Genomic DNA, 12,566 nt, shown 5'->3' with positions numbered 1-12,566 from the left:
AATATGAAATTTGGCGGGAAAGTTGATGGGTTGATGTGGGAGTCAGCCATGCGTGAAGCCGAGGGCGCTGTCAACAAAGGGCTGGGCGAATCTGGCGTCACATAAAAACAAATACAAACGGCCCAAAGAGAGGGAAAACCAGGGGGAACTGGGAAAATTTCCCTCAGTTAGATATAAAACATACCCTTGACACAAATATGAAACCACAACGTTCATAAAAACACATTAAACGTTAATTTATAGAAAATCGTCTATTTTCTCTAGGTGTCCCTTGAACTTGTAACTGAGCTCTTGTTGACGTTGCCAAAGGACCTTGAGTTGATTGACAGCACAGATTGACGATTTCTGTGCCAAAGTTGAGGTGACACTGCCACGCCCACCCAAAACAACAGACCCAGAGATTTTAGGTTATACCAACTCTCTATAGGGGTGAAGGCCGCAAGGAAGAATATTTGAGGGCATCGCCTTATCATTGATGTTACCAATATGTGACCGAATCTTTGCCTTTAGAGATAAGATTTAATCAAGGTGCGTAATAAGCAAACAGCAATAGGTGAAAGTCCGTAGTGGACCTAGCCTATTATGGAATCACCTGACGACCTTTAAACCACAGAGGTATTTAGGACCTGTCACGCCAGTGTTGGGAGCGAATCGCAGACCAGCCCGCGAACAAAACTCTCTCAAACTGCGCCTGTGAAACAGATCCACAGCAACTGCAACATACATCAGGTTTTAGACTTCCCTCCCAACCTCCCTGATCGTTGGTGTTGGTCAAGATGCTCGGTTTCTTGCTTTTCTTGTTGGTCGTTTTCGGGGCGGCCGGCCTGTGGGTTCACCTGAAGGGGATAGAGTATGTCCTGGTCAACCAGAGATGGGTGTTCGTCTGTTTCTTCCTGCTGCCGTTAAGCGTGATTTTCGACCTGTACCACTACCTCCGGACCTGGATTGTCTTCCAGCTGCACAGCGCGCCAAAGAAACACGACGAGAGAGTCAGGAACATCCAGAAACAGGTGGGACATTTTAGTTGTAAAGCTCACACAAATGCAAGGTGAATATAAATTGATTATCCAGGTCGTTTCGTAACGTTAATTTTCAAGCAGATGTCCGGTGGTAGCTTGCTTGTTTACGTCTCTTGTTTTTTGTTTGTTTCGTAAGAGGTTTTTTGGTTAGTACGTATTTACAACGGCGAGACTACCACTGATAAAATGGAACTACATAAAAGTCGTTTTAAACGAGGGAAAGGCCCACAAAATCGTACAGAACCCCTCGTATCTGCTTGGAGATTACGTCGCTATCGTCACGTAGCTAGGCGCCCTTTCTTGGTAACGGTCCAGCGGTCGTAGGTCTGTTTATTTTTGGCGAAACCTGACCATACAAATATCTTAAAAGACTACAATATTGCTGATATTCCAGACATGGGATAACATTTAGCCCCTATTAATGTTTGTGCCCCCCTCCCCAGCTCGTTGCCATGGCAACGTAATCAGCACACCTGTCACGTTCCCAATTTTATCTAGAATGTTCCTAGGTGTAGGTCGATGCCATTTCAACTAACACGCTACTAACGTTTTTCCTCAGCCAGGATGATTTGGTTGGGACTCGGGAGCTTATGTTTTCACCAGTATTTCATTTGTTTGTTACCTAAAAGTAAAACTAAAAGGCTGGTGGATTCCATGACCCAGTTTTAGTGCATTTCTGCAGTCTTTTGTAATTGGATTACCTTGTGTAAAGGAATGTTGTGATCAGTTTTGTTTTTCTTCTTACAAACCAAGTACATGTAATTGGAATATCATATGCCAAATTTTGGATGAGCTTCATATTCTCCTGGTGAATTTAGCAGCCCATGAAGAGCATTTCTATAAAAGTACATAACATCCACCACACAAAAAAGCTGAGTCAATATTGGACTTCTAGCATGTTGGTAACACACGTGAATTTTATCAGGCAAAGGTACTTTTAAGGACATGTATGTTCAAACACTCCATGGACAATATGTTGATATTCTGTAATTGCAAATGCTATATAGAAAAAAACGTCCCATTTAATAAGTTAATACAAGTAACGTTACTTTGTGGTAGCAGAAGTTGATTTTTTTCTCTATTGTCCTTCATTGGATTCTACAATAGAAAGCCCAAGGTCGATATAGCTGCCTGGTGTAAACAAAGGCTATTGATTGGTTGGTTGACCTTCTTGCATGCTCTACTGGTTAGCGACCACGTTCTAGACCACAGGGGTGAGAGGTCAAACCCAGACCTGTTGCCTTGCCTGCTAAGGGTTGTAATCCATAGTAGAAGACCTATTGGTCCTCAGTTCAACAGAAAAAAAAGGAATTTCCCCAGGCACAACCTGTGTAATACTTTTTTGTCATGCTACAATTATTTCAAAATAATCCCCAAGCAGATGCATGATACCAAGGAGGTTTAAATCCTATTTAAACCTCCTTGATGATACCAACTTTTGTGGTGTGAGAAAAATTGACCATTTGGTAATTTTTATCAATTAGTCTACACACATTATCTGCCTTTTCGGCCTGTCTGATCTCTGACCTGGACACGTGATTGTGGCATTGGCAGTTGAGTTAAGCGGTACCCAGGTGCTGCACCCAAGTTTTGTGTCTCATTATCGCATATTCCGTTTGTGTCCTGAGGATAATGTTCCTCAATGCCTTTCCAACAAGAAACAGTGCACCTGGCTTAACTTAAGCTTAAGAAAGACGTATCAAACACTACAGATTTTATTAATAATACAGAGATACATCTCAATTTTTTCTTTCTGCAGGTTTTTTTTATTCTCCTGGCCATTGGAGCTTTATGCTGTTCATAAGAAGACAGAGCCAAGCGTCTTTTATGAGAAAAGTCTAGATTCTTCTTTCCCCAGGTGCGAGCGTGGAAGGAAGACGACAGCCGGTCCCATATGATATACATATTAAACACTACATAAAGATGTACAAAACAAGATAGCGCCAAACTTCATTTTGAACAAACTTTGAGATAAATCTGACCATTTATCTTCCTCCAGGTTCGAGCGTGGAAGGACGATGGTAGTCGTTCCCAGATGTGCACGGCGCGGGCGGGCTGGCAGACCATGAGTCTCCGCGTGGGGAAGTACAAGCAGACGATGCGCAACATCAACATCAACCTCATCGACATCCTGGAGGTCGACGTCGAACGTCAGGTCAGGCTCGACCAATGAAACGCCTCGTTTCATTTTTTTTTATATCTCCGATGGAACAACACCTGCAAAGCTTGATTTCTGTTCACACATTAAGTTTGGAAAACTTTAAAAGAAGACTGAAAGAACTGCATGTTGATGAGAGTTCAGCTTTTGATCCAACCACATTTTTTGTTGTTGTTGCATCAAAGGCATATTTCTGTTCTTGGATGAATGGAGTAGCCTGGAAGCCAGCCCAGTTAGCTCTAGTTCTCTCCCCAACAACTGCTGCAGAGCAGACAGAAGCTAACAAGGCTGCCATCCAGACTATCAAAAGAATAAACTTTATCAGTTTACATACTGTGTGGCAGGTGTTTTGCCTTTCCATTCCAATGCTCCCTCAAGTTTCCACCTCAGCTGGGTTGCACAAGTCCATAGGTCCAATTGCCCGGGGCAGGTGAAACTGCTGATCGAGCATTGCGTGTTGTCCTGTACTTGCCTGGTCAGGCCGATTTGGATATATAGATATTGATCCACTTGTCTGAACAAATCACGCCCCCAGCAGCCCCCCAGGCTTGTGATTGTTACATTGACATACATTTTTTTACATGCTTTAAATCAAAGTGCTGTTTTTTTTACTGATTTCTTTGCTACATTTAACAGTACATATGGATGTGTTATTTCAATTCCAGGCCAGTGAAAAGTTTGTTTGGGCAAGTGGAAATGACCATATACTTGCCCAATAGGGCTAGTGAATTTTTGAAAACCTTGTAACTCTAATTGTGCCTTTAGGTTGTGCGTGTGGAGCCCCTAGCCACCATGGGACAGATCACAGCCACGCTGGTCCCGCTGGGCTGGACTATTCCTGTGCTGCCTGAACTGGACGACCTCACCGTTGGTACGGATAGCTGATTGATTGATTGAAATATTGATTGATTGAAAGATTTAATGATTAATTGATTGACTGATTTCATACTTGTTGTTAGTATGATGACAACTACATTGTACAAGAGGTAATGAATGTATGAACTGACCTTTATCATACATGATATACCCACTGGGTGAAGTACAGGTCACAGTAAAAGAATAGTTTACAGATACATCTATACATTATCAACTACTTCAAGGAACGCGACTTCCTCGCGCTTCTTTGTGATAGTGTGCAGGATGAGTTTTGTCATTTTTTAAGGACCGTCCAACATGGTGCCTTTGAGATGTGGAAAATTCAAGGTAGCCAGTCCATTGAATTTAAAACTCTAACTTGACTACTCTCGAAGCAGTGTTGCGATAGATTGATTGTCTTGGCAGAAGCTAGGCTGCGAGTTAAACACGCGAGCTGTGGAGAACTGAGCTGTGTGGATTCACAAGGAGTTGTAGAGAATGATGCAGAGACAATGAACTTTGAAAGTGAAACACTAAAGACCTTTAAAGAACTCTGAGAGTTATTTGTACAATACACAGAAACAGTTTTTTATAGATATGATATGAAAGATCTGATCGAATGTGTTTTTTTTAATGTCCCAATGGTCATCAGTAGACTAGACGTGTGGGGCATGGGATACCCCTGGCAGGTTCGTTCACCTGGCCTCTGAGAGATTGTAAATATGAGTACGGAATAACAACAATATAAGAATATAATTATTTTATAAAACAGGATCGCTATGTACCACATGTTAAGTGTCATGGCATCCCCTTTGTAAATACTTCAACTATGCATCGCTCTCCCAAGGGAAGAATAAAGTACAAGAAGATGGATGGATGGATGGATGGATGGGCGCACGGACGGGCGCACGGACGGACGAACAAACAAACAATGGATTGATTGATTGATTGATTGATTGATTGATTGTGTATTTTCCAGGTGGGTTGATCTGCGGAGTGGGTGTGGAGACGTCCTCCCACCACTACGGGCTGTTCCAGCACACCTGCGAGGCGTTTGAGCTGGTCCTGGCTGACGGCAGTCTGGTCAGGTGTACCAAGGTGTGTCTATTGTCATTACATGCTAACTTACAGTCATCACAGACAGGCATAGCTTGCACAAGTTGACAGGATGCCGAATTAAACATACAGTCAAACCTTGTCTGGCAACCACCTGGTGCAGGCAACCTTTAGTAAAAAGCCACATTAAAACAGTCCCTTCCAATTTTGCATAGTTAACCCCAGCCTGTCCTCAGCAATCACCTGGCCTCGGCAACCATTTCTTCCACGGTCCCTTGAATGCTTGCTGAATCCAGGTTTGACTGGTTTCTCTGAAAAACAAAGTGGTCGAGTCCTTCACCCAAGACAAAAACAGTAGCCGCAATGTTTCCATGCTTCCCTTGTCTGACAGGAGCATGATTTGTATGGAAGAATACTATAACGAATGAACAGACAGGTAGCTTCCATGAGCTTCTATCTTTCTTAAAACCTTTCAGCTGAAGTTGCACAAGTCAATTACTTTTCTTTTAGCTTTAATGTTTTTGTATTATATATTCTGATTAAAAATCAATAAACATTTTGAAAAAACATATTCCCTTTCAGGATGAGAACCCTGACCTGTTCTACTCGGTGCCCTGGTCCCACGGAACCCTGGGATTCCTGGTTGCCGCGGAGATTAAGATCGTCCATGCGGCTAACTTCGTGAAGGTCGAGTACAAACCCTGCCACACCGCAGAGGAGGTCAACGAGGTCTACACCGAGGAGGTTTGTACCTGGGCTGGGTTTCACAAACCATGGTGTGGCGTCTGTGTAGCACAGTGGCAGAGCATCCGGCTATGAACCAATAAGACCCAGGTTCAATCCCCAGTGGAGTACCCAGACATGTCCGGACATGCACCCAGACGTTGTGCCCTTGGGAAAGGCACTTAACACACATTTCCCATGTCCTAAGCCCAGCAGTAGGGTTTGGGTTGGCGTTAGGAAGGGCATCCAGCCGTAAAAAACTCTTGCTACAAAAAAGGACTTGCACTTGATGAGGAGTTCTGGGGCTTTCCCATCCATGTGCAAGCAGATGATGGGGAACAAAAGACGTTAAATTGGATAGAGAGAGAGAGAGATGGCTTAGAATGCCACCTGCATGTGCAGCTTTGGTAGCCCACGACACGAAAGATGTATCATGCATTTCATTTTTTTTAGCCTTGCAAATGATCAGCTGTCCAGGGCTTAATGGGGCAACAAGTGATGGTGTTCAGTACCAAGGACAGATAAAGCAGTGTGGATGCTTGACATAAGAGACAAGTGAAGTGATGTTGTCATTCAGCACCAAGGACAGATACAGAAGTGTGAATGTTTTAATTTACATACAAAACAATTGTGATCTATTGCAGTAACAAGGACAGACACAGCAGTGTTGATATTTGTCTTAGTGAACAAGTAGTGATGTTGTTTATCTATCACACCAAGAACTCCAACATAAATCTTGTTTTGTTGTTTCCAGGTCCTGAAGAAAAGTGAGAATGACTTTGTGGAAGGACTGATGTTCAACGAGAACCAGGCTGTCGTCATGACAGCCAACCTGACCAATCAGGCGGAGCCAGGCAAGGTAGGCGTGGTCACAGTCTCATGCCCTCTCTCCAATCAGTTGATGACAAATGACTGAAATGGAGCTTATAAAACAGCATGATTTTTAAGATGGCTTTACAGTAAATGTACATTTAGCAACCAATTTGGGCTTCCAATTGCACCATGTAAGTGTAACAGTGTGATTCAAGTGCCACTTACTGACGAGTCTAACTAGCCTAGTGGTAAGTGCGTTGGGTTCAATTCCCAGGGGCCAGGAAACTGCTCTACTCGCCTCATGAGTTTCATAAGTAACAAAGAATATTTTGTCACCAGGTGAACTCCATCGGTCTGTACTACAAGCCGTGGTTCTTCAAACACGTGGAGACATTCCTGAAGACCGGACCAGGCGTAGAGTACATCCCACTGCGCCACTACTACCACAGGCACACACGCAGCATCTTCTGGGAACTACAGGTAGAAGACTGTTGATTATCACATGAAAAGAATATTAGATGAAGAAGTGCAAATGTTTTTTCCCGTTATGATTTCTTTGCTCTAAAGACAAATTTCTTAGCTGTATAATAGAAAAGTTCATTGCAAATTCTTGCCCGTAGGCTAATTGCAAGTAAATGTACATGTAACACGGAGTGGACGGACAGACAGTAATGAACAGTATAATGAAACTAGTTTGCACTTCACAAAAATGCGTATTTGTCAGCCCTTGCAAAATCTCACCGAAATGTTTAGAACTTTGCCAAGAGAAAAATACTTAACATAGTACTAAACAAGACGTGTTTCCATTGCGAAACTTTTTGTTTTCCATTTGTTGCTAGCATATCATTCTCTTCAGAAACAACCCAAATCTAACCTGTTTGTTTTTGTATTGGACATCATACTCTACTGAAACAAACCAATCTTCCGTTTCAGGTTTTCCATAGTGAAACCTGTTTGTTTGTTCCTAGGACAGCATCCCCTTCAAAAACAACCCAATCTTCTTTTTTTTCCATAATGACACCTGTTTTTTTATTTGTTTGTTTGTTTGTTTGTTTGTTCCTAGGACATCATCCCCTTCGGCAACAACCCGTTGTTCCGTTTCCTGTGCGGGTGGATGGTCCCCCCGAAGGTGTCCCTGCTGAAGCTGACCCAGGGGGAGACGGTGCGTCAGCTGTACGAGAAGCACCACGTGATCCAGGACATGCTCATCCCCCTGGACAAGATGTCAGAGGCTCTCAGGGTCTTCCACAAGGAGATTGAGGTTTGTGTTGGAAGAGGCAATGATGGCCTAGCGATTCCTGGCAGCACTAGGTCAGACAGCTTTTTTCTGGATTTTTATTACCGGTATGATAATTTGTAGTAAATTTGATGCAGCTCAGCTAGTGAAGGCAGATTCAGAGTAAGTCAATTAGTAAGACATGATGTTTACCATCTCAGCTTTGCTGTGTTTCCATACTTGGACAACATTGCAGCAATGATATGGTACACAACCTAGGATCAAGTTATATTTACAATTAGGTCAAATGATCCCTGTACATTGCCACCATCTTGTTCTTTGTTTCATGAAATGCCCACACTTTGATTGCCATACAGTCACATTGAGTCCTCAATTGCATCCATAACTGGCAGTAGTGTATTAGTGTACATTGCCAGTCAGGCCACCATCTTGTTCATTGTTTCATTAAACACTCACACTTTGATTGCACTACAGTCACCTTGTGTCATAAATTGCATCCATAACTGGCAGTAGTGTATTACTGCTAGCAACAGTTCTTTGTAACCATTAAATCCCCCACTGCAGCTGTATCCTCTGTGGCTGTGCCCCATGCTGCTCCCCTCCCAGCCAGGAATGGTACATCCCAAGGGTGACCAGGATGAGATGTATGTTGACATCGGCGCATACGGGGAGCCGAAGACGCTCGACTTCGACGCCACCACCACCACCCGCCGTCTGGAGGAGTATGTGCGCAGTGTTAACGGGTAGGAACAGATTTCTTTGCCACTCCTATAAGGCAAAATTGTGACAAAACTGAGGACAACAATTTTATTGAACCCGAACAAATTGAGATACCAAGACGCAATGCTGTAAAAAAAATGTCAAAAGATTTTTCCCATTTTGTTCCCCCCAGTTTCCAGATGCTGTACGCTGATTGCTACATGACCCGCGAGGAGTTCCGTCAGACGTTCGACCACACCCTGTACGACAAGCTGCGCTCCGACTTCGAGTGTGAGAAGGCCTTCCCCGAGGTCTTCGACAAGGTCTGCAAGAAGAACAGACACTAAATAATAAACATAACGTAATGAAAAGATACTTGTAAGTCAAGCAACTGGATAAATTCTTAACCTTCTCCTAGCTGCCTGTAACCAATATGAAATTGGGTGCCAAACAGCTGCTTCAGAGTACTAATTAGAAAGGTAAAATAGACAGATTCTATCATTATGGATAGCTTTAAAGAACATTTGCAGCAAGATGTTGCTCGATGTTGTTCAGTGTAAATTATAACCAGCTGCTGCGTGGCGTGCCTGCGAAGCTGGTGTGTTACGCCGAAGGACGGCTATACCAGCTAATAATATATACTGTAACAGATACAGATTTTCAAGTCACTCATGAAAGACAGTGGATACTAATTCTGAAACATCTGACTCTTAAGACAATTTATCCAGTTGCTTGATTTATTGTGTATTACGAAATGTTCTACTTGGATGTCCTGACTTCATTGACGCAAAACAAAAACCTCCAGTACCAACAAGCATATCACTGTCTACTCTAGACAGCTTTCAACAATCAACTTCAAAGATTTAAAATCAACTGTTCAATTAACAACTTTTTTTCTCCATAAAAATGCAGTGTAAAATTGTTCCAAAGACATATTGGTGCAAGTACATGTAGACCAAGCAACTTGGTCTAGTCTAGCAGTTTGTACAATTTGTACTTAATATCAACATGCAAAACTGATGTGCTACACTTTGAGGCGGTTTACAGGTTATGTATTCAATAATTCCAAAAATGCATAGACAATTCTGCCCAGTCTCTGCTAGATTAACCCCCTTCCTGCTGACTTCTGCTGTTACCAATGCAAATCTGCTGCTTTGATTCTTCAGGGAGACGGTTACGTTTAACTTCTACATGTCATATTGAGATTCATAAAGAATCTCAAAGCCTCATACCTATTTTGGTAATAAGCACTCAAAATACAATGTTATGCCAAAGACATTATTGCCACTGACATTCAGGTCTTTTTCTCTTGTATCATTTCTCAGTATTTCAAACCGTGACATTTGTTCTTCATAGTGTTTCATCAATGGTGAGGTGACAGTGTTACATTATTGCATATCAAATATGTAGCAGAACCAGAGTTTGGGAACAGTTTTGACTACTGTTACCTTAGCTTTTACATATCAGAAAAGTACATCTGTTAGATTGAAATCAACAGATTTTACTGTAACAGATGAGATTTCTAGAAGATTCTGAGTCCCAATCATTACATATATGACTCAGTATCTTCACTATAAAAGTCTGCTCATCACAATTTTAAAAACTGCTGCAGTTTTTCCCATATCATAGTCAAAAAGATGCAGTTTTTCCAGAAAGTTGATAAAAACTTGTGAAACTAGCAATAAAATGGTGAATTTTCACTGATGTAGCTTAGAAATGTTATTACCAAATATCATATTCAAATTATGCAGCTAAAGTTGTGAAAGAGGCTCATTATCTCCAAAAACATGATGGAAATAGAAGCGGTGAAATTATAATCATTATGGTGAATGTTTACTTAACTACAGCTTGAAAACTGTACCACCAAGCAAATATCATCTCCAAATTGTGCAGCTTAAGTTATGAATCCAAAATTGGAAAAAGTACTTCAGACTTGACCACATATTTGGGTAAGAGGCTCATTATCTCAAAAAACGTGATAGAAATGGTGAAATTATGATGGTGAATTTTCACTGAACTACATGTCGTAGCTTGAAAACTGTACCACCGAGCAAATATCATCTTGTGCAGCTGAAGTTATGAACCTGAAGCTGCCAAAAATCACAAAACATGTGTACTAGGACTGACCACAGTGAGTGTGTGTCCAGTGATATAGTGTGTATATGTTGTGAGATTTTCTATATACTTATTGGGCAAATACTGTTACAGTAATAGTATACTATAATTATTATGAATAATTTTGCTGTGATGTCAATCAGGTTTGCATGTTGTTCCAATATGATGCTTTCAGGGATGTTACAAAGCGGAGAGGAACATTATTACACAAACGTCCAACTATCATATATAGCAAGTTCATGTGTATTATGTTGTGAGATTTCCTACTTCAGGGGTATATTACTCATTATTAGCAATTTGATGTGTTATGTTGTTGTGAGATTTCCAACTTCAGGGGTATATCAAAGGATGGATCTCAGCATTGTCTTTCGGCAACACCGATTTATTTTTGTTGATTCTTGGATTTTCAAAGAAAATGATGATGAACCAAAAGGTCAACATAAAAACAGAGTCTGAGGGGAAAGTCTGTACCCAATGGTGTAAACAGCGTCAGGGAGAGAATAATGTGAGCTGCAAAGTTTTTCTCCCAGTCTTTAGTTTTCATGTTGACTTCTTACTCTAAAATGTCAGAGAACTAAGAAATGAATTGGTGTCGCCTTCAGAACTACATGTAGTTAATACATAATGATGTCGCTTTGTTGTGATGTCCATCACGTTGGCATGTTGTTCCTATACTATATGATGCTTTCAGGGATGTTACAAAGCGGAAAGGAACAGTGTTACGAACTTTCGACATTGAATCAGTGATGTTGTGAGATTCCCAATGTCAGGGTGGGTCACAGGACGCATGTCTTAACTACATGGTGTCGTGTTGGTGTAGCGGTTAGGGTGTTTTGCCCAGAACCCAGAGGTCCTGGGTTTGAATCCTGTGATATGCCATTGACGGTGTGTCCTTTGGAAAGGCATTCAACACTTTCCTCACTCACTGACTTAGGCTTGGGTGGTAAATGGCAGTTGAAGGAGAGAGTTGGGCTCTGCCTTCCTTTACCCTGCCATAGACAGTGGATACCAACCCACTGCCCCTAAGGCCTCAAAAGGCTATGGGACTACATTTTTTGTTCTTGTACCTTTACCTTTACTTTCTACCTTATATGTAAACAAGGTTTATATGTGACAATATTACAGTCACACTTAGTACAATCATATATTTTGTTCCAATATGATGCTTTCATGTACGCTAGAAAGCTGAAAGGAACAGAGCTACATATCCGGTGATCATGTTACCATGGAGATGCATGTTTTTGACCTTTGCTCTGATGATATTTTCAGGCAAGACTGGATGTGAATGGAGCTAGGTCATATGTTGTATGGTGACATGGAGTACATTGTTGAACTTGTAGTGGACTTGTGTGTGATGGGAAATTTAGTATTAATGTCTGTCAAGAAAATAATAAAGTTCTACTTTGATCAACCAGAGTTTTCAGATCCTTCTTTCCACATGTAGAAAACTGTGGTCAGCATTTTGTTACTAAGTTGTTAATTTAAAGTAGAATCTTAAGTAGAATGGGGCAAACTGGTCTTCCAGAAACAACATGAGCGTGGGGTCGTGTGGCGTAACGGCAGGGTGTTCGACTCAGAACCAAGAGGTCCCAAGTTCGAATCCCCCTGACGCCACCGATGTTGTGCCCTTGGGAGAGGCACTTTACACGACTTTCCTCACTTCGCCCAGGTGTATAAAAAAAATGGGTACATGTGTATGTTGTAATCTGTACGTGGTACTGTTAATATAAGTTATCAAAACTTGAGTGCAGTGCCATGTCGTCCTTGTCTGTCAAAAACCAAAGTAAAAAAAACATGAGGCAAGATACCCTAGGTACCAGACCCACCGCGCTAGATGATAACTCATTCGGCAGGGGAAAGTCACATGCCCCACTACGCTACGTCCCCCCCC

At 41.8% G+C, this 12,566-nt stretch overlaps 1 protein-coding gene across 1 annotated transcript; it reads left to right on the top strand.

The window, feature by feature from the left end:
• The first annotated feature begins 290 nt into the window (after positions 1-290).
• On the top strand, positions 291-12,086 carry LOC136445417 (delta(24)-sterol reductase-like). The gene is made up of 10 exons (XM_066443420.1): positions 291-1,010; positions 3,019-3,174; positions 3,943-4,048; positions 5,012-5,130; positions 5,671-5,832; positions 6,566-6,670; positions 6,964-7,104; positions 7,688-7,885; positions 8,426-8,604; positions 8,754-12,086. The coding sequence occupies exons 1-10, from the start codon at positions 777-779 to the stop codon at positions 8,905-8,907; spliced, it is 1,554 nt and encodes a 517-aa protein (XP_066299517.1). The 5' UTR covers positions 291-776; the 3' UTR covers positions 8,908-12,086.
• Positions 12,087-12,566: the final 480 nt, after the last annotated feature.

This window comes from Branchiostoma lanceolatum, chromosome 11 (assembly GCF_035083965.1).
Source record: "Branchiostoma lanceolatum isolate klBraLanc5 chromosome 11, klBraLanc5.hap2, whole genome shotgun sequence".
In the NCBI taxonomy this organism is placed as follows: Eukaryota; Metazoa; Chordata; class Leptocardii; order Amphioxiformes; family Branchiostomatidae; genus Branchiostoma; species Branchiostoma lanceolatum.
The sequence above is the reverse complement of the archived record's forward strand: the minus strand, read 5'-3'. Positions and strand labels throughout refer to the sequence as shown.